This window comes from Canis lupus, chromosome 28 (assembly GCF_011100685.1).
Source record: "Canis lupus familiaris isolate Mischka breed German Shepherd chromosome 28, alternate assembly UU_Cfam_GSD_1.0, whole genome shotgun sequence".
Classification (NCBI taxonomy): domain Eukaryota; kingdom Metazoa; phylum Chordata; class Mammalia; order Carnivora; family Canidae; genus Canis; species Canis lupus.
Genome location: NC_049249.1, coordinates 34,146,154 through 34,168,384, shown reverse-complemented (window position 1 = coordinate 34,168,384; position 22,231 = coordinate 34,146,154). Strand labels below are relative to the sequence as shown.

Sequence of the window (22,231 nt, the reverse complement as noted above, 5' to 3'; positions counted from 1 at the left end):
GCGGGGGTCTGGGCCGCGCGAGTGCCAATCCCCGCGCAGCGCCCCCGCCGCTCCGTCCCGGCCCCGCCCCCGCCCCCGCGTGCCCCTCCCCAGCTCCACTTGGCCGCCTGGACCCTCCTCCCCGCTGGAGAGCCGCGGCCCAGCCACAGCCGCAGGCGAGCCCGAGCGCGGCCGTCCCGGACCCCGCGCCGCCGGCCTCGGGCCCGCGGGCGGCGGGCATGCTGGCATGGCAGGACGGCGGGGCCAAGGCGGCTCCCTCCCACCACAAGATCTCCTTCTCTGTCCTGGACATCCTGGACCCGCAGAAATTCACCCGCGCTGCGCTCCCGGCCGTGCGCCCTGCTCCCCGGGAAGCCAAGAAAAGTTTGGCAGAGGCCGACGCGGGGAAGGACGCCAGCCCAGGGGACTCAGCTCGGCAGCGGGAGCCCTCGGGTAAGGACGCGAAGCGGCCCCGGGTCCCGGGAAGCCCCAGCCCAGGTGATGCGATGGGGGGGGGGGGGTTGGGACGTGGGTGGACAACCAGGGACCGATGAGTGGTCGTTAGCGGAGCCTTCACCAAAGAGAGAAAGCGCACAGGACAAGGTGCAAAGTGTCGCCTCGTCTCTGTGTTGGAACTAAATTGAGGCAGAAGAGAGCCCCCCCCCCCCCCGCCCCCGCATCCTGGGTCAGGGATTTGCCTACCCAAGTCCGTCCCTGCTCACCGGCCAAGCCACTAAGCAGCACAGCTGTTTTGCTCGCGCTGGAAACTAAACCGCCAGCGTCCACCTTATCCAGGCCCATTCACTGATGGGGCATTTGGTGCACCCAGCACGTGCCAGGGCCTAGAGCAGAGACTGAGATAAAAGTCATGGAAAACTTCAGAACCTGCGAGGTGTACACAGCATCATGAATATTGCCCCCATTTTACGGATCAGGGAGCTGAGGCTAAATCACGCGTCGGTGTCTTGGAGTGCGAGGTCAGGTGGGCGCACCTAGTGCCCACTTCCAGCCAACTAGACACCTGCAGAGATTCCGCTGCCCCACGCGCCCGGCCCTCTCTCCCCAGACCCAATCGTCGACTGGGGCGGGAGCAGGGGTGGGGCGGGGTGATGGGAGGCCTTTGGTCCTTTCTCCTGGAAAGCTTTTCACTTACTCCTGACTCTGGCGGGCACCCGATGAGAGGTCTGCGAGAGTTTGTGTCTGGAAGGACGGACAAAAGACAGCGGGATCCGTGCTGGGTGGAGCGTGGGCACGAGGTTCCCTGGAGGGACGCGGAGTCAGGGGCGCAAGTCCGAGGGAGGCTGGATGCGGCACAGCCCCCCCCCCCCACTTCTCCTCCCTAAGTTTGGCAGTGATTGTCTGGGGTCTCGGGGCGCCTCTGGCGGCTGTGCTTGGGCCCGGGCAGTCCGCCCGGTAATTGTTCCGATCGCCCCTCCGAGGGGCTGCGCTCCCCTCCCCCCACAGCCATGATCGATATTCTATTACTGGAGCCTGCATATCTCCTGCCCGCAGCTTGCAGGTACCGACTTCAAACCCCCTTTCCCTGTCTGATCCTAATATTGTTCGATTAAAACTTACCTTTAATAGATGACATCTATCGATCCGGTCCCGCACAAATCTGAAACTCTATTAACACGGCAGGAGAGAGAAGATGGGAAAGAGGGAATTTCACTTTAAAGGGGGGAGGGGGGGGAAAGGGAGCTTAATAACTTCTTTTTTAATTGCTAGGAGTTCCAGACCAAAATAGGCTTCTAGGGACTAGGGAGGGAGACTGAGGCCTGAACGCACCCGACATCTCGATGTCTCCATCCATGTACAGTGCTCCCACCCGCCCGATACCGTGCAATATGGTTATTATATATTCTTAATGGGGGATCGTCATTCATTCATTCATTCATTGCAAATTCATTTCTTGGACGTCCACTAGATAGCAAGTGCGTAAAGGGCAAGAGGCCACCGCACCCCTAAACCCCAGCTCCTGGGAAGGGTTTGCGAGGGTGCGTGCCCGCGGGGTGGTGGAGGGAGCGAGAGGCGGGGGATGCGCAGGGCTGGGGGCGCTGGAGAAGAGGGCGGGGGGGGGGGGGGGGGGGGTCCGGCGACCCCGAGGGGCTGGGTCGTTCCGGGCTTCCGGTCACGCTCCGCTTCTCCGCTAGATGCTGCGGACCGCGGCGCGGGCGCGGCGTCCCCCTTGGAAGGCTCGGAGGCCGAGGAGGCGGAGGACGAGGACGAGGAAGCCGAGGACGCGGGCGCGCGGCGGCCGCACGGGCGGGCTGAGCGCCTGCAGGCGGCCCCGGCGCGCTCCCCCGAGCCCCGGGCGGCGGCGCTGGCGGCGGCGGAGCGCGGCCCCCGCGGGCTCGCGGGCTCCCCGGGCTCGCCCGGCTCCCCGCGGCCCCGGCGGCGGCGCGCCGAGCCCCGCTGCGCCAAGCCGAGGCGCGCGCGCACCGCCTTCACCTACGAGCAGCTGGTGGCCCTGGAGAACAAGTTCCGGGCCACGCGCTACCTGTCGGTGTGCGAGCGCCTGAACCTCGCGCTGTCGCTCAGCCTCACCGAGACGCAGGTCAAAATCTGGTTCCAGAACCGGAGGACCAAGTGGAAGAAGCAGAACCCGGGCGCCGACGGGGCGGCGCAGGCGGGGAGCGGCGCGCCCCAGCCCGGGGCGCCGGGGCCGGCGGCGGGCGCGGGCGGCGGCGGCGGCGGCGGCGGCGGCGCGGGGGGCAGCCCGGGAGCGCCGGGCCCCGCCGCGCTGCCCTTCCAGACTTTCCCCTCCTACTCGGCGGCCAACGTCCTCTTTCCGGCCGCCAGCTCCTTCCCGCCGCCGGCCGCAGCCGCCGGGGGCCCCTTTGCATCCTTCCTCGGGCCCTCCTACCTGAGCCCTTTCTACGCCCCGCACCTGTGAGCCCGGCGCCTCTCGGGCCTCTCGGGGCCCACCGGGTCGGAACTCACGAGTGACTGGCGTGGTCGGCGGCTCCCGGTTCCACCGCGGGCGCCCACGCGCAGGGACCGCCCCCTCGTGGCGAGCGGCTGTCTGCGCGCCCCTTGGCTCCCGGCCGTCGGGAGGCGCCAGCAGGGGGCTCGGCCGCGCCCGCTCCGGCCTTAACCCCCTCGACTCTCCCGCCCGCCCCCCGAACCCACGCGGGCCACGGAGGGGGTCAAGGAGGGGCCCGGCATCCCGGCCGTCCTCTGCGCCTCCCGCTCCTGCACCGGGCCCTTCTCCTCCGCTCAGGCTCCGTTCAGCTCTGGGGGCTGCGTGTCCCGAGCAGGGATGGAGATTCGGGGAGCCAAGGCTTCCTCCTGCCCGCCCGTCGCTCACGCTAGGATGGAATCTTCTTCCAACATTTTAGCTCCCTCGGAGGGTAAGCAGCCTCCCCCCCTTCCCAAGCGGATTGTTTCCCTTTTCATACTCGATGTTTGGCCCAAACCCAGCGGTTCCTCCCAGATACTGAACGAGCTGGGTCCACGAGCACACACTGCCGCTGTGAAATGGACTATTTTTAAATGCACAAAACTGCACATTTTTAGATCTTCGTTTCAGATTGGGACTTGAGCGCAGTTCTTGTTCCAAACAGATTCCCCACAGGCTGTCCCTGAGAGAATAGGCATTTTACTTTTCTAAGAAGACCAGAAGTTTCTGCTAAGAAATGGTAGTAACTTTCCGGCTAGACTTACCTGCTCACGCACATGCGGTTCCACGGTCCTGCAGATTTTGAGAGCAGCTTTGACCAACCAGGCCAAGGCCTCCCTTGCTTAAAAATGTTAATGAACGGACTAGTGGCTCAACCAAAATCTTGACGTCTATGCCTCAGGCTGCCTGTTTTGCTTTGCAGTATTTGATTTGCAATATTTGATACTTTTCATACATCTGTCCTGGCGTTGCCTACGCTCCCAAATAGTGAACAGTGCCGAGAGAGCACAGCCCTCCTGCTACACACGAAAGTCATGAATCAGACTATTTTTTAAAGGCACAAACTCAACATTTTTAGAGCTTCATCTAGAGCAATCCTTGTTCCAAACAGACTCTAGGATGGCATGACATGCGAAAGATTGTCAAGGGTGTGAAAGAAGTAGTTCTTGGGCTGCAGGAGGGCCTTGGAAGCAAAAACATTTCCATCATGGATCCAACCGTGGGAACTTAACGCATGGCCCTTCGTTGAAACTGTTACTTTTATTATGTCCTTGAAAAAACTAGCTGTTTTATAAAATTCTCATGTCAGATCTGTTTGGAATACTGCCCTTAGTTTTCTAGGTATTATGTTTGGAGCTCACATCTCAGAAACCCCAATGTTCCCAAATCAGGTCACGTCTATCTCATTCTCACCTTTGTTATTTGAGGCCCACTGACACCTACACAGACACCATACTGCTTACTCCTCATTGATAGCCTGTGCCATTAACAATTTAATGAGCAAAGGCTTCTAAGCAAACCCAGTTTGGTGTCATGAACACATGATATAATTTTAAAATGTCTAGTTCTGTTATAATCAGGAATGATAGAAGATTTCCCCTGCTTCTGATAAATTAAATGAAAACTTCCTATTCACAGGACTCTTACAAGATTTGAGAATGGGTATCATTTAATTACATATCCTGTACTAATTACTCTTTTCCTTCTATGTTAAAGAAGAGTGTCCCCAAACAACACATTGTGACTTTCTAGAAGACAATTGATGCCAGATGAGATTAGAAATGCAGTTACTATAGATGAGAATGTTTGATTCACTTTACCTTTTGAGAAACACTCCCTCAATAACTGTTCATTGGATTTTGAAAAGCAACAACCCATGTGTCATGAACAGGCAGTCCAGGTGCACAGAGGCAAGATCTGTAACGAGAAACTGAATTTCTGTAAGATGTGGGAAACATTCCATCTCTCTCAGGTACCAGAGTCACAGAAGATGCCAGTTGAACAGAAAGGGACTAGGGAGGGAGGTGGGAGGCTTATCTGTCTGTGGACTAGCATGGAGTGCTGTCATTCCTCATTTTTCTTGTTTCTACAAATTGTAGCAGTCACTCCAAGTATGTGACTTTGGACTTCTGCTGCTTCGAAAGGCCCAGTGGCTTTCCAACCAAATCCTTAGACTCAATCTATTGATGTGTTTGTCTAATAAATCCTTTTTTTGTAATGATTTCTCATCTAACTATTTCTTGTTCTCTGTTGGCCAAGTTTTTTTTTTTTTTTTTAAAGATTTTATTTATTTATTCATAGAGACAGAGAGGCAGAGACACAAGCAGGCATCATACTGAGAGCCTGATGTGGGACTCGATCCAGGGTCCCCAGGATCACGCCCCAGGGCTGCAGGCGGCGCTAAACCGCTGCGCCACCGGGGCTGCCCTGTTGGCCAAGTTTTAAACTAATTTTATAATTATTGGAGTTTGTATAGGATATGTCTCCCTCTCCCTGCTAGTCTCCATAAATAGAGGGTATTTGTACCATGCTACTTTTTCATGCCACGCTAGATGCTTTTCCAAACCCATGCTAGATAAACACATAGTAGCCGTACCACTGGCAGGCAGTATATACAAACACACAGGGCCATTTTCATGGCAAAAGTGAAGCATCTTACAGAATTTTATTAGTGGTGACAAAATTAGATCAACACCTAGGTACCAGATTTTTGGGACATTAACTTCTTAGACTCACAAGTTCTTAATACCCCCATGAAGAGCCTGGCAAATTACTTTTTAGGCTTGGGGTGTCCAATGGGCATAGATTTCTTTTCTCTTCTTTTATATTTTATTTATTTATTTATTTGACACAGAAAGAGAGCACAAGCAGGGGGAGAAGCAGACTGCCTGCTGAACAGGGAGCCCCATGTGGGACCCTGTCCCAGGACCCTGGGATCAGAACCTGAGTTGAAGGCAGATGCTTAACCAACTGAACCACCCAGACACCTCTGGTCATGGACTTCTGCTGTTAAAAATGACCATTGCAGGGCAGCCCAGGTGGCTCAGCGGTTTAGCGCCGCCTTCAGCCCAGGCCATGATCCTGGAGACCCGGGATCGAGTCCCACGTCGGGCTTCCTGCATGGAGCCTGCTTCTCCCTCTGCCTCTCTCTTGCTCTCTCTGTGTCTCTCATGAACAAATAAATAAATTAATTAATTTAAAAAATGACCATTGCAGATCCCCCACTTGAAACCACACAGCCAAGGAGCTACATGTGTTTAAGGGAGGGAGTGGAGAGCATACCATACATTGAGAAATCCCCATCCATTTTATTGGCACAGATCAATTTGGTGTATTTGTCTTTTTAGAAATAACTAATAAGAACCTAATTACCTAGCTTTAGGGGCGTGGGCATCAGCCTCTCTGCCCAGTGGGGAGTCTGCTTCTCCCTCTCCCTCTCTTTCTGTGCTTTCTCTCCCTCTCTCAGATAAATACATAAAATGTTAAAAAAAAAAAAAGGAACCAACTTAATTAGCTTTAAACATTATGAGTAGGCTAAAAGATATTCTCCAATAAATGCTAATGAGTACACTTAAAAATCTAATTCCACCTTAAAGTCAGTAAAGGGAAGCATCTAAGGGTCAATGAAGTGGGAAGAGCCACTTAGGGAAAGAGATACAGGAAGTGCCCCCTCCACCTCCAGCTGGGAGCCTGAGGCAGATCCCAGAGGAGCCCAGTTATGTAGACAAAGGGAGAGCCTTGGAGGAGGGTCGCTCTTGGAGGGGGGCAGCCGGAGAAAGCCTTACTTGCCACACCTAACCCTCCGTGGTTCTCTTGGGCTGTGGTTTTCAAGGGCTATAGAGGAGGCCCTTGGCCTCTGAATGGCTGGGCTTAAAGCCACTTCCAACTCTGAGTCCATATGTGAATTTGGCAAGTTCCTCCTGTCTTTGGGGCTCCATTCCCTCACCACATGCCTAGCTCAGGGGACTACAGAGTCTTTGTGCTGAAAACACTTAGCTCAGTGCCTGGCACAATGAAGGTAGCTGTTATTCCACTTGAAGCTAGAAAGGACATTAAGCACGCTGTACCTAGCCCAACCACCTCATTTACCACATTTTTATTGCAGTATAATAAACGTTCAGAAAACTGAAAATACCAGATGTGTACAGCTTGGTGCATTTTTACAAAAAGAGTACACCTGGCTGGCTCAGCTGGTGGAGCATGCGACTCGAGCTCAGGGTTGTAGGTGGAAGCCCCATTTTGGGTGTAGAGATTACTTAAAAATAAAATATTAAAAAAAATTCACCCTTAATCATCACTCAGATCAAGAAACAGAACAAATGAGCCCCTAAGAGACCCCTTGGGTCCCTTTCCAATAATTACCTCCCCTAGGGTAACCACTATCCCGACATCTAACCACATCGATTCATTGTGTCTGGTTTTCTTTTCTTTTAATTATAAAAATGGAATCCTACAGTATGTACTCTTCTGTGCCTGGATGTCTTTGCTCAGCATTTCTTATGAGTTTCATCCATGTTGTGCGTTATTCATTCCTATTCCGGTTGGTGTGTTATTGTATACACAACTTATTTATCCGTTCTGCTATTGGTGGGTAAGCAAATATTCTTTCATTATTTTTTTAAAGATTTTATTTATTTATTCATGAGAGACACAGAGAGAGAGAGAGAGACAGAGACACAGGCAGAGGGAGAAGCAGGCTCCAAGCAGGGAGCCCCACGTGGGCCTTGATCCCAGGTCTCCAGGATCAGGCTGAAGGTGGCGCTAAACGGCTGAGCCACCCAGGCTGCCCGTTCTTTCATTATTTTGATTATGGTCTTACACACTTCTTTTGGTAAATGTATCTTCATACTTTCATCGGTAATATAGCAGTGGGGTTATTGAGTGCACATACACAGGGCTTTAGTAGATACAGCCAATCCATTTTTTGGTTGTAACAATTTACATCCCCACCTGCAAGGAAGGAGAGTTGTAGGTGTTCCACATCCTCCCAACACACAGGAATGACCACCTTTATCATGTGATGATCCTGGAAGTAATCACTTCGCCTTTTGGCTAACATCAAGTGTTGATGATTCTGGAAGATATGTAGTAGTATCACATTCTATTTTATTTTTTATTCTATTTTATTCTATTTTAAATTTCATTTCCCAGTGGGTAACGATGTTGATCATCTCTCCATATGCCAGTTGGCCATTGGGGATCTGTTTTGGTGAAGTGCCTGGTCAGATCCGCCTGCTGATAAAATAAACGGAGTCTTGGGATGCTTGGGTGGCTCAGTGGTTGAATGTCTGCCTTCAGCTCAGGGCGTGATGCCAGGGTCCTGGGATCAAGTCCTGCATCAGGCTCCCCACAGGGAACCTGCTTCTCCCTCTGCCTATGTCTCTGCCTCTCTGTGTGTCTCTCATGAATAAATAAATAAAATATTTTTAAATAAATAAATAAATAAATAAATAAATAAATAAATAAATAAATAAATAAATAACTGAGTCTTAGAGGAGGTGACTTACATAAGGTCATCTGTATTACCTAAGAAACTGAGACGCAGTGAGGTTTTGTGACTAGCCCAAGGTAACACAGAGAGTAAGAGAAGAGCAGAGGGCAACCTGGGTGGCTCAGTGGTTTAGCACCTGCCTTCGGCCCAGGGTGCAATCCTGGAGACCTGGGATCGAGTCCTGTGTCAGGCTCCCTGCATGGAGCCTGCCTCTCCCTCTGCCTGTATCTCTGCCTCTCTGTGTCTCTCATGAATAAATAAATAAAATATAAAAAATAAAAGAGAGAGAGAGAGGGAGAAGAGCAGAGCCTAAAAGCTGGGCCTAATGACTCCAGGATGATTTTTTTTTAACTGGGAATATTCACAGGGTCTCAAATATCAGCCCATAAATTATTATATTAATTACAAATGGAAATGGGTTTCTTTACAGTGGTGAAATCTGGAGGATATTCCTTGACCAACTAATCACATTCATTCACATCACCAAAATTAGACAAATTAACATCATGTCCCTCCTGGTGTAATCGGGATGATTTAAATTGTACATCAGGCCACCAATCATATACAAGTATTTAGTAAAGTATTTTTTTTTTTAATGATCTGATAGCTATTTGGGCTATTTGTAGTTACAGTGTCAGTATTAGAAAGAAAGGGTATTCCATTGCTCGTCCTTCCTCTGTCCCCTGCCTCTTTCCTTCCTGCCACAGACATGTACGGAGTACCCATTGTGTGCCAACTGTTGTGGATGGTGGGAATTTATTAAGCAAATGAGTCCCCAGGCACAGGGTAGATTACACTCTGTGTATCTCTATTTTTTCTGTGACCATGGTAGTTTATGGAGCCAAAAAAGAGGACGACCCTTTATTTCCTCTCTACCGTGTACTAGCTCTGCAATCTGAGGTGAATTTTTGCAAGTTTTTTGAGCCTGAGAGGTGCACAGTACACTCTCAGCAAATGTTAAGGTTCTCCCTGCCAATGTATAAATTGGCTTATGTAGGTAGCTGACTGAGCCAGCCAGGTGCCCCGGGACTGCATTTTAAATAAACGCTCTTCCAGGCAGCTGCTAATCACACAGTGCTCATCCTTCGCAAGATTTAACCTGGCCAAGAACACTGGGGGCGGGAGAGAACAGTAGACAGTCCACACAAAATAGCTGAGTGGACAATCTTAGAAAATGATTTATTTTACGAAATCGATTCCCTTCTTTGAACCATTTTGTTTCGTGCATAGTTAATACGTTTACAAAATGTTCTCTTTGCTTCTAAATAACTTGCAGATCCGAAGGTAGAAGAGGCCAGGTGTGGGGGAGATTTAGATAGCACTTACAGAGCACCATATCCACGAGATCCAAAATTAACACGGATGTGCAGGAAGGTTTAAGAATAACCATAAAAAGGCTAGTTTATTTAAAAAAAAAGATAAATAAATAAATAGCTAGTTTATTCCCTTTTTGAAAGTTCTCTTCTGGGGCACCCGGGTGACTCAGTGGTTGAGCATCTGCCTTTGGCTCAGGTTGTGATCCCAGGGTCCTGAGATTGAGTCCCACATCGGGCTCCCTGTATGGAGCCTGCTTCTCCCTCTGCTTATGTCTCTGTCTCTTTCTCTGTGTCTCTTCATGAATAAATGAATAAAATCGGGATCCCTGGGTGGCGCAGCGGTTTAGCATCTGCCTTTGGCCCAGGGTGCGATCCTGGAGACCCGGGATGGAATCAAATCCCACGTCAGGCTTCCAGTGCATGGAGCCTGCTTCTCCCTCTGCCTGTGTCTCTGCCTCTCTCTCTGTGTGTGCCTATCATAAATAAATAAAAATTAAAAAAAATAAATGAATAAAATCTTAGGAAAAAAAAGAAAGTTCTCTTCTTTCACAACTGCATTTTCTTCTAAGGGATTCTAGTTTTGCATGGGAGATTCTCTTTGGTACATCATCATTGTGGCTGGCTAAGTAACTCCAAGTTCTCAGGGATTCAGGGATTCAAAATATTTAGTTCCTATGAATATATCTATGGGAAGAAGGAAACCAATCAACTCCTATTGGAACCTAAAAATCCCCACTTCCCTTTAAGCAAGATTCTGATGGAATCTTTCTAAAGACATCAAAGTTCAAGCCTGTCTCTGATTTGAAATTAGCTTCCTTCCATATAAATCAGTACAGTAATATTGGTGAATTGGAGCAAATGGCAGTTATTCAGGAGATATCAAAAAGATACCATGTCTTATCTGATAAATTCACAAGCTGACTTAATAAAAATACCTTACATGTGAGTCACACTTCTTAATCTCTCAAAACACTTTAAGTTCTTTAAGCTTATTTATTTATTTTTAAAGATTTTATTTTTTTATCTGAGAGAGAGCGCGCATACAAACCGGGTGAGAGGCAGAGGGAGAAGCAGACTCCCAGGTGAGCAGGGAGCCCAATGTGGGGCTCCATCCCAGGACTCCAGGATCATGACTTGAGCCGCAGGCAGCAGCTTAACGGACTGAGCCACCCAGGTGCCCCAGTTCTTTTCAATGTGTAAGTAGGAGTGGCCATTCTGTGTTAAGCCATTGAGGAATCCCAGATTATTTTGCACAGCAGCTAGAGTACTGTACTTTTCCCATCAGCAATGTATGAGGGTTCTGATTTCTCCACATCCTTACCAACACTTTTTATTTTTTATTTTTATTTTTTTAGGTATGTATTTATTTATTTATTTATTTATTTATTTATTTATTTATTTATTTAGAGAGAGAGGTGCAGAGAGACAGGCAGAGGGAGAAGCAGGCTCCATGCAGGGAGCTTGATGTGGGACTCGATTCCGGGTCTCCAGGATCACACCCTGGGCTGCAGGCGGCGCTAAACCGCTGCACCACCGGGGCTGCCTTTTATTTTTTATTTTTATTTTTTAAAAGATTTTATTTATTTATTCATGAGAGAGAGAGAGAGAGAGAGAGAGAGAGAGGCAGAGACACAGGCAGAGGGAGAAGCAGGCTCCATGCAGGGAGCCCAATGTGGGACTTGATTCTGAGTCTCCAGAATCACACCCCTGGGCTGAAGGCAGTGCTAAACTGCTGAGCCACCAGGGCTGCCCACCAACACTTTTTATTATTATTATTTTAAAATTAAAGCCAATCTGGGGCTCCTGGGTGGCTCAGGGGTTGAGCGTCTGCGTTTAGCTCAGGTCATGATCCTAGAGCCCTGGGATGGAGTCCCATATCGGACTCCTCACAGGAGCCTACTTCTCCCTCTGCCTGTGTCTCTGCCTCTCTCTTTGTCTCTCATGAATAAATAAATAAAATATTTTAAAAGTTTGAATTAAATTGAAACCAATCTAGCGTGTGAAGTGTATCTCATTGGATTTTGATTTGTATTTCTCTAATCACTAATGATATTGAGCATCTTTTCAGGTGTATGTTAGCCATTTATATATTTTTGAAGAAATGTACATTCAAACCTTCTCATTTTTTAATTGGGTTGTCTTTTTGTTGAATTTTAATAATTCTTTATGTATTCAAAACACATACCCCTCCTCCAACTTTTTTTGTATATTAAAATAAACATATAGTTCAAAGACTCCCTCCTCCCTTGCTCCTGGCTTATGGATCCAGGCAAGGGAGGAGAGGTGGGGGGAGTGACAATCACAGACGGCTGTGCACTTGGTACAACAGAGTGTAGAAAATGCCATGGCCTTCTTGTCGCTGTTTCTGTATGAAGGAACACTCTCCTTAGCACTGATGTCATTTGGAATTCAGGCTAGACAAATATGCCACTAATGCCACCTTTGCCGTGCTAGTTCAAATGATCTGATTTGTGTTATACAAAGGTCTTGCCAGACATTTATAACTCCCAGGGTGTGGCAAAACATTGATAAAACACTATTATCATAGAAGTTAATGGGATTACCAGGATAAGTTCCAAGAATCAGAGTTACTTGTTTTCCTGAGATGAGTCATAATTGTTTCTTTCTCCCCTACAAACTTTCTAGCTCCATCTTAGTTTTCCAAAATAATTGTCTGAAAATATTTTATTCATTCATTCATTCACTCATTCAAGAAAGAGAAAGCAAGAGAGGAACAAGGGAGAGGAAGAAGCAGACTCCCTGCTGGGCAGGGAGCCTGACTTGGGGCTCAATTGCAAGACCCAGGGATCATGACCCTAGCCAAAGGCAGACGCTTAACCTACTGAGCCACCCTGGCGCTCCCCAAAATAATTATTTTAAATTTATTTATTCATGAGAGACAGAGAGAGAGAGAGAGGCAGAGACACAGGCAGAGAGAGAAGCAGGCTCCATGAGGGGAACATGATATGGGACTCGATCCCAGGACTCCAGGATCACGCCCTAGGCCGAAGGCAGGCATTAAACTGCTGAGACACCCAGGGATCCTTCCCCAAAATAATTTTAAGTAGAACTACTTCCAATGGTGTAGAGAAATATATTGCTTCCTGGCAGCAAGGTTTATGGAGTATAAACCCAGGTAATTGGATTTGCCAGTGGATTTCTAATTTTTCTTTCAGCTCCAGAAGACAAAAACACTATGTTAAAATAACAATTTCATGGCAGGACAGATATAGGATGTTTTGTCCTATCTTTCTCTTTGGAATCTTCAATATTTAGCAAACACACCTACAGAAGCAGCTGGGACCTTGACACCAACACTTATTTTCAATGCTGAATTGGATCCCACATAATCCTTCTTTGCTTGCTGTGGGTCAGGCACTGTGTCCCTGGGAGTACACTGGTGCACAAGACAGACCAGATCCCTCTCCTCTAGTCCTGCCACATACCAGTGCAGTGGTATTCCAGAATAAAAAATAGTGAGCCTACATCCCCGTGTATGTATTTGCTTAAATTGTTACACGTCTACTACAGTGCTAATAGGTTATTTACATTGCAAAATAAAAACACACATTGAAAAGGATAAGGTTATAAAATATAAATCAAATTTCTAACATTTCCTTCCTGCACATTCCTATTTCATCCTTATACCCCGTTCCTACTTTTTAAAGATTAGTGTCCTGGGGGCATCTGGGTGACTTGGTGGGTTGAGCATCTGACTCTTGATTTCAGCTCAGGTCATGATCTCAGGGTTGTGGGATCAAGCCCTGCATCCCTGCATCGGGTAGGGCATGGAGTCCATTTGTCCGTCTCCCTCCCCTCGCTTGCAAGTGCTTGTGCTCTCTTTCTATGAAAGACATAAATCTTTTTAAAAAAGTAACAAAATAAAGATTGGCATCCTGGCAGACAGGATGATTCCTGATACATTGCTCTTCTCTGCCTGGGCGGCCAGCTCCTTCTGCAGGAGGACTTAGCACCTACTACATTTTGTATTATGTCATGTCTGCTCCTCTCATCTGGGACAGCCTGCCTGTTTCTTTCTCTCTCTGTGTCTCTCTCTCTTCCTGTCAATTCACCCATATATTTTGGGGGATCTTTTACCTCTCACACTGGAATGTGTTGGCACTCAATCAATTGCTATTAAATGATTGAAATATTTTTTCACTTTTTGATTAGTCTAATTTTGTTGTATTCTCTGGTGTCCAGGGATGGTTCTGTTTTTCCACTATCTTTCTGGAAATTTGGATAACAAATCTGAGGCCACATCACATTAAAAAAGAAGTCATTCATAACTTTTGCCTCGCAAGGGACGTAATTTTGTTCTTACCAGTCATCATAGGTGGATAAGATCAATAAACCCAACTGCTTAGAAATATGACCATGTGGGTGAATGTTGCAGTGGGAAACCACTCCAAGTTTTCAACTGCTCTCAATTTCTGCACTAATTGCAAACCAGCACCAGTCCAGGGATAAGTCCAGGATTACACAATAAGTAGCCTGCTTTTCTCTCTCTCTCTCTCTCTCTCTCTCTCTCTCTCTCTCTCTCTCTCTCTCTCTCGTCTGAGAGCTGGATTTAGAGTCTCAGCCTTGAAATTGAAAATGCAGGCCAGTCCTTTGAGTCAGCAATCCTACTTCTAGGACTTTATCCTACAGATACATCTTCATGAAATGTCAGAGATGAGGTTACTTATTGTGACTCTGTTTGCAATAAAAAAAGATTGGAAATAATCTAAGTGTCCAGCAATGGGGATATTCATGCAGCTATAAACAAAAGAGTGCAGGCCATCTCTCTGTGTTGACATAGAGTGTGCTCCAGGGCTTCTTAAGTGGCTAGGTAAAAAGAGTCTGTGTAAACCTGCTCTTTTGGGTGTTAGAAAGTGGAGGAAATAAGGGCATGCATTTGTATTTGGTTCTATTTGTATGAAGTAACCCCGGAAGGATAAAGGAGCTAATATAAAGGGTTGCCCCTGGTGGAGGATATCTACTGCATTGCTTTGGGGCAGGAGGAAGACTTCTTGGGTTGTACTTTTCATTTGTAAATGAGGCAAAGGTATTAGCTATTTACAAAACAAAAAGAAGTTGCTGGGAGGAGAAAGTGTCAAGGGAGGAAAGTAGTTCTACAGATTTATTTAAAAAAAAAGAGAGAGAGGCGAGGGAGGCGAGGGAGGCGAGCGGACAGCCGGGGAGGGGGCGGGGGGGGGCGGGGGAGGCGGAAAAAAAAATTAAAAAAAATTAAAAAAAAAAAAGAGAGAGAGAGAAAGAAAATAAAAAAAGAAAAAAAAAACCCAACTAGATACTTTACACAATTGGAAGGTTTCCAAAGTTCCTTCGAATGTCACTCTTTGGAAATTAAGAAGAAAATTGGAACTGTCTTTTAATAATCTGCTCAGTGGGACACTGGGCTACCTCCCTGGATTTATCACAAGCTTCTTTTAGAAAATTAAACACAAAGGAAGGTGTGACCAGAGCTTGTTCATGGATCAGAAGAAGGCCAGCTCAGAGTGAAATTCTTTTTTTTTTTAATTTTTATTTATTTATGATAGTCACACACACAGAGAGAGAGGCAGAGACATAGGCAGAGGGAGAAGCAAGCTCCATGCAGGGAGCCCGACATGGGATTCGATCCCGGCTCTCCAGGATCGCGCCCTGGGCCAAAGGCAGGCGCTAAACCGCTGCGCCACCCAGGGATCCCCAGAGTGAAATTCTTAACATATAATCCAGCCCAGTTGTGCTTCCCAAACTCCAAGGAGCAGATTAGAAAACTCTAGGGTGGTCGTGTGTAGGGCCAGGGTGGGAACAGTGTCTGAGGATCTGAGAAACACTTCAACGACTGTTTTTAAAAAAAGTTGTCTTTTCTTTTTTTTTTTTTTTAAGATTGTATTTATTTATTCATGATAGAGAGAGAGAGAATGAGAGAGAGAGAGGCAGAGACAGAGGTAGAGGGAGAAGCAGGCTCCATGCAGGGAGCCTGATGCAGAACTCGATCCATGGTCTCCAGGATCACACTCTGGGCCCAAGGCAGGCGCTAAACCACTGAGCCACTCAGGGATCCCCTGCCTTTTCTTTTCTTTTTTTTTTCCCCCTGCCTTTTCTAAATAAAATTTACTTCAGCAGATCCCAGTAATAAAATATTGTTGCCTTTTTAATCTAACTTTCTAAGTACAATACACAATTTACTTAGATTTCAGTAGGAATCTGCAGAACATGGAAGGGTCAAGGCCAGATGATGATCATGAGGATTGCACGCAAAAGAACCTTTACTTATCACTGTAAATAAAAATAATAATGCCCCCATGGCTTGAGCCGCTGGGTAGCTTCGAGGTAGCTGGGTGTTTTAGAGTGTCACATCTGTCTGTGATCCTCAGGACAACCCATTTTACAAGGTGGGTAAGTGAGCCATGGGGTCTCAGGTTGCCAGCTAAGGAGTGGAGTCAGGATTGACTTCTAGATTGTCCAACTTCAAATAAAAGTTATCCAAGTTTTGGCACTCAGAGTTGGCCTTCACGGAATCAATAAAAAAAAAAGTCATTGCAAAATATGCTGGGCTTCTTAGTACCTGGACAGATAAGGATGTAAATATTTAACTAGTACTTGAGGTTTCTCTTATGTTTTAAATTAATGAGCAATATAAATATTTTCCAATGTAAATGGCTGCAAATTCCCTAGAGTTTTGTGGAAATTTTTACTTTAACTTTTTATGTTCTTAGTTGAAATTCCTTCTTCTGGACACCTGGGTGGCTCATCGGTTGAGCATCTGCCTTTGGGCCAGGGTGTGATCCTGGAGTCCTGGGATCCAGTCCCATATCGGGCTCCCTGCATGGGGCCTGCTTCTCCCTCTGCCTGTGTCTCTGCCTCTCTCTGTGTGTGTCTCTCATGAACAAATAAATAAAATCTTAAAAAAACAAGATATTCTTCTTTTTTAAAAAGATGATTCATTTATTTATATGGGGGTGGGGAAGAAAGGGAGGGAGATAGGATCTCTGCTCAGCAGGGAGCCCAACAGGGGGTTCTCAAGACCCTGAGATCATGACCCTGAGATCATGACCTGAGCCACCGTCATGGGTTGGATGTTAACTGACTGAGCCACCCAGGTTCCCCTGAAATTCCTTCTTCTGATTGTCTCAAGCATGGAATTTGATTAAGATGGAATACCTGACTTCTTTGCTTTTCCATTACCTATTTCTTATAACATTGACTGGCACCCTTTACCTTGGGAGTCTTGGGTTTCTCTTTAAAAGTGTTAGATTACGTCTTTAAAGCTCTTCAGTGCCAAAACAAAACAAAACAAGACTCTTCGGCTCTAAAATCTACCATACACTTACATCTCTCTATACATATGTTCAAAATACCTTATTTATTATGTTTCATTATTCAGAATTAACTGACTTTTCAGCTCCATGAGCGGAGTCTCTTTAAACACTACCTGTTCAGCTGATTGAAATAGGCTTTACTTCTAGGTGGGTGAGCTGAATTGGTCTGGTTGACCTCCATCTTCTGGTTGACTACTTCTAGATGGGTGAGCCAAATTGGTCTGGTTGACCTCCTCAACCTCCCATTCTTTCTCTACTCAGCCTTTCAGGCACAAGGTGTCCTCCAGCTACAGTCACCAGTTCCCAGGGCCCTCTCAGAGGCCCCCCATATGGACCCAGTTCTGTCTCCATGAGATATGGAGATCTCATGACCCATGCTAAGGACTGCTCCACCTCCTTCCTTCCAGCACTCATTGTTATAAACTTACCACACCCAGTGACATTCCTTAAGCACTTAGATAACTAACAGGGTGTTAATGAACAATAATGGTTTGAAGTGTTCTCTTTTCTTCAACCCAGGCTTCTAGGTCTTTTTTAGTCTCAATGGCTGTTACTAATCCAAGAATGGGGAAGGCTTTGAGCAGCCTGGGTTTCTGGAATCCCAGGATCATACTCCCATAATGGCCACTTGCTCTGCACTAATTCCTGCCCCCAGGAATGCGGTGTAGAATAATCATTACTGCTAAAGGCACCACGAAGATGGGAGGCTGTAAAAATCCCGCAAAAACAGGCTCCAGCTTCAAGAACTTTATAGAGTCAGCGGGATGATAAGGCACAGACAGAACTACAGGTATATGGTAGTGAAACAAAGACTGCAGGTGTGTGACCCCTGTGGCCTTTGTCACTAGGGAGTGTGTCATGTGGAGAAGGAGAGGACCTGCAGCTAGCTTGCTTTTTCTTTCTTTCTTTCTTTCTTCTTTCTTTCTTTCTTTCTTTCTTTCTTTCTTTCTTTCTTTCTTTCTTTCTCTTTCTTTCTCTTTCTTTCTTTCTTTTCCTTCCTTCCTTCCTTCCTTCCTTCCTTTCTTTTTTCTTTCTTTCTTTCTTTCTTTCTTTCTTTCTTTCTTTCTTTCTTTCTTTCTTTCTTTCTTTCTTTCTAAGATTTTATTTATTTATTCATGAGAGACACACACAGAGAGAGGCAGAGACACAGGCAGAGAGAGAAGCAGGCTCCATGCAGGGAGCCTGATGTGAGACTCCATCCCGCAACGCCAGTAATCATGCCCTGAGTTGAAGGCAGGCACTCAACCACTGAGACACCAGGGTGTCCCACATATTTATTTATTTAGAGTGCATACAAGCAGGGGCAGGGGGAGAGAGTGAGAATCTCAAGCAGATTCCCTGCTGAGTGTGTAGCTTGGATGTGGGGCTAGATCATGACCTGAGCCGAAACCAACAGTCAGATGTCCAAGACTGAGCCAACCCAGGTGCCCCCATGCAGCTGGATTTTTTTCCCCTTTTTTCAAGATTTTATCTTTATTCATGAGACACACACACACACACACACACACACACACACAGAGGCAGAGACACAGGCAGAAAGAGAAGCAGGCTCCATGCAGGTCCCATGCAGGGACGTGGGACTCGATCCTGGGACTCCAGGATCACGCCCCAGGCTGAAAGCAGGTTCTAAACTGCTGAGCCACCCAGGCATCCCTGCAGCTAGATTTCTTAAGTGGAGTTCAGCTGCTGGGGAGGGAATGGATGTACTCGGGCAGACAGAACTATCAGAACTAGCGTTTCAGTTGCAGAATTTCTGAATCTCTGCCTATCATTCCCAGGTCAGAACTAAGTTTAGAACTTTTTTTTTTTTTTTAAATTTATGATAGTCACACACAGAGAGAGAGAGAGGCAGAGACATAGGCAGAGGGAGAAGCAGGCTCCATGCACCGGGAGCCCGATGTGGGATTCGATCCCGGGTCTCCAGGATCACGCCCTGGGCCAAAGGCAGGCGCCAAACCGCTGTGCCACCCAGGGATCCCCTAAGTTCAGAACTTTTACCGTCTACTCTCCAGCTCTTTTACCATCTACTCTCTAGCTCTGCTCCTGCCAGATCCCTTCTGGTCCTAAAGAGGTTTACTCTCCCCTAGACACAACTGTCTGCCCCAGCTCAGTGCAATAGCAGCAGGAGGGAGTCATGTATGCTACTGGGTCTTTTGTGAGGATATTTTTCTAGGTTGAATATAACCTGGGGGAAGGTAAATTTCTCCTGCTGGGTAAAAATCACGAAACATTTATTTTCTGAGTCTCTTGACCAGAGTTTCTCTTTGGCTGTCAGCTTGGATTTTTCCTTTTTAATTAATTCAAAGCCAAGTATATGTAGGCTGCACTAAACAAGTAATAAGAAGGTGGATAATGAAGGAAGTAGTGATAAGTCAAAGGCCTGCAGAATCCATAAGTTATTTTTCTGGTCATTGAATAATTGAGACTTGCCTATAGGAGAAAACGAAGGGGGATACTTGGGTGGCTCAGTGGTTAAGTGTCTGCCTTTGGCTCAGGTCGTGATCCTGGGGTCCTGGGATGGAGTCCTATGTCGGGGTTCCTTGCATGGAGCTTGCTTCTCCCTCTGCCTGTGTGTCTCTGCCTCTCCCTGTCTGTCTCTCTCTCTGTGTCTCTAATGAATAAATAAATAAAATCTTTTTTTTTTTTTTAAGGAGAAAGTGAAGACTCTTTTTCTCTTTTTGTGTAGTTATAGCTTTTTTAGATGATCAGGGTTGCCAGATTTCAGTTCACTCCTGTTGAAAGAGCACTTCTTGAATTTCTTTCTCACTAAAGTAACCCACGTGCTTCTTGCCTGATTCAAAACTCCTTGCGGAACTGGGCATGCAGGCACTCAAGGGACTTTGTTGAGTGAACTAATAAAATTAATTTAGGTGTTGGTTATCTACTGTAGGGTCAGTCTTTATATCTCCCTGATTTATGGCTCCTGAATAATTACTTGAATATATGAATAGTTATAGAGGATAAAAAATCTTTGTAAAGGATGTTTTGTTTTACATATTCCTAGATTGCACAAGTAAAAAATTAGCATACAAACAGAACAGTTCTGTTTCTTGGTTGAAAACAAGCTGCTTTCCAGTCCAAGGCTTCAAGGCCATGTTATGCTGCAAAATAACACAGCAGTAGAGAAACCATAAAATATTATCATGTTCTTTGTACCTATTGCATTTTTTTCTGATAAGAGAGAAGAGATAAAACCCAGACATTCTCAGGAGTTTCTCACATTTGAAAACTTTTTTTGTTTAAGAGCATCTTATCTGAGAGTCCAAAGGCAATGCAACATATTTTGATGTTACACTCAGATCTTGGGCGTCATGCTCCCCTTCGTGAACTCAGGAACACCTGTCCCTACTTGCTAAGACTTAAGAAAGGATTCCTGGGCTCTGTAAGAGTTCCCAAGAGCTGGGCTTAGCTCTAAATACCTGCCCAGGTTTGTAGAACAGGACCTTAGAGAAACTATCCCTCTCTGACCTGTTGGGTAGAATGACCTAACTTCCAAGAAATTACACCATATTTAGAGTTGTGGAGGCACATCAAAGAAGTAAAAGACAAAGTCCTGTTCTCAGTGAGCGCCGGAGAGCCTGTGGCTGTAACAACTGGAGTAAGTGACCTTGGTCTAGGGAAGGGGGAGACAAGGAGGACAGAATTCCTTTTGGTGTCTTGCTCTGGACATCTGCAGACACAGGCTATGCTGTTTACAGCTCTGCTTCTGTGCCCACAGCATTTTCCAGCCCTGACCACAAAGCTTTGAGTTTACTGTCTACTCAGCTAGGACTAATCTTAGTTGCTTATGTGTGTTGAATGTCTTCCATTTGCCTCTGTACCCCGTCTACTCTCCACCCTTTCCCACCAGGTCTGTGTCCCAGGACAGTAAGTTGCAGAGATTTCCCTAAAGGGGCTCTGTAGGTCTCTGGCTTCCTAATGTATTCAGCCCATGGAGAATTCTGGTAGGAGATGGGAGATCAGGATCTTATCACTCCAGTGCCCTCCCAGGGGGGGTCACTGATGACCACAGCTTAGGTAGGTAGCTTCTCCTTTCTTCCTCTCTTTGGGGTTTGGGAACACCTCCCTGTCAGCTTAGGGTTGACAATGGTGCTCTGACTCTGGGCTACTTCTCCATCCTTTTTTTTTTATTTTTATTTTTTTATTTTTAATAAAAATTTTTTTTAAAAAAAGATTCCACTTATCTATTCATGAGAGACACAGAAAGAGAGGCAGAGGGATCCCTAGGTGGCGCAGCGGTTTGGCGCCTGCCTTTGGCCTAGGGCATGATCCTGGAGACCCAGGATCGAATCCCACATTGGGCTCCCGGTGCATGGAGCCTGCTTCTCCCTCTGCCTGTGTCTCTGCCTCTCTCTCTCTCTCTCTGTGACTATCATAAATAAATAAAAATTAAAAAAAAAAAAAAAAAAAAAAAGAAAGAGAGGCAGAGACACAGGCAGAGGAAGAAGCAGGCTCCATGCAGGGAGGCCGATGTGGGACTCCATCCTGGGTCTCCAGGATCACACCCTGGGCCGAAGGCGGCGCCAAGCCGCTAAGCCACCTGGGCTGCCCTACTCTCCATCCTTGTGGTTTACCCGTCTATGCTTCAACAATTCCTTTAACAAATGCACCTCAGATTTCCAGTTTGGAGTGTGCCATTTTTTTCCACCTGGGATCCTGACTGGCCACATAAGTCTTTCTTTCTTTTTTCTTTCTTTTCTTTTCTTTTCTTTTCTTTTCTTTTCTTTTCTTTTCTTTCTTTCTTTCTTTTCTTTTTTCTTTCTTTCTTTCTTCTTCTTTCTTTCTTTCTTTCTTTCTTTCTTTCTTTCTTTCTTTCTTTCTTTTCTTTCTTTCTTTCTTCTTTTTCTTCCTTTCTCTTATTATTTTTAAAATATTTTATTTGTTTATTCATGGAAGACACAGAAAGAGAGCCAGAGGCCTAGGCAGAGGGAGAAGCAGGCTCCTCCCTGCAGGGAGCCCGATGTGGGACTGGATCCCAGGTCCCCGGAATCCCGACCTGAGCCCAAGGCAGAAGCTCAACCACGGAGCCCCGCAGGCGCCTCTTCCCTTCCGATTCTACTACGAGATTGTCCTGGACTGTGCATTCTGAGTTCTGAGTTCTAATTATGGCTGGTGGAGGGCGCTCCAGACAAACGTACACGGGGGCGGGGGGGTGTCGCGGTCATGCAAGGGTCTACCCGCAGCCAGGAGGAGGCGGGCAGTGCGCGGGCAGCCGTGATGACTTCTGGGGGTGCGG

The 22,231-nt window shown here is 46.8% G+C and overlaps 1 protein-coding gene and 2 long non-coding RNA genes across 3 annotated transcripts; 2 read left to right on the top strand and 1 right to left on the bottom strand.

Moving 5' to 3' along the window:
- The first annotated feature begins 218 nt into the window (after positions 1 to 218).
- NKX1-2 (NK1 homeobox 2) lies at positions 219 to 2,960 on the top strand. The gene is made up of 2 exons (XM_038577971.1): positions 219 to 432; positions 2,133 to 2,960. Exons 1-2 carry the CDS (start codon positions 219 to 221, stop codon positions 2,873 to 2,875), a joined length of 957 nt encoding a protein of 318 aa, XP_038433899.1. The 3' UTR covers positions 2,876 to 2,960.
- Positions 687 to 1,975, bottom strand: LOC111093043. The gene is made up of 3 exons (XR_005380312.1): positions 1,558 to 1,975; positions 1,133 to 1,240; positions 687 to 833 (listed from the first exon to the last, which is right to left on the bottom strand). It is a non-coding gene; the product is annotated as an uncharacterized LOC111093043 (long non-coding RNA).
- Positions 2,961 to 3,056: 96 nt separating the features above from the next.
- Positions 3,057 to 5,114, top strand: LOC119866532. Its single transcript, XR_005380311.1, has 2 exons — positions 3,057 to 3,332; positions 3,546 to 5,114. It is a non-coding gene; the product is annotated as an uncharacterized LOC119866532 (long non-coding RNA).
- The last annotated feature ends 17,117 nt before the right edge of the window (positions 5,115 to 22,231 follow it).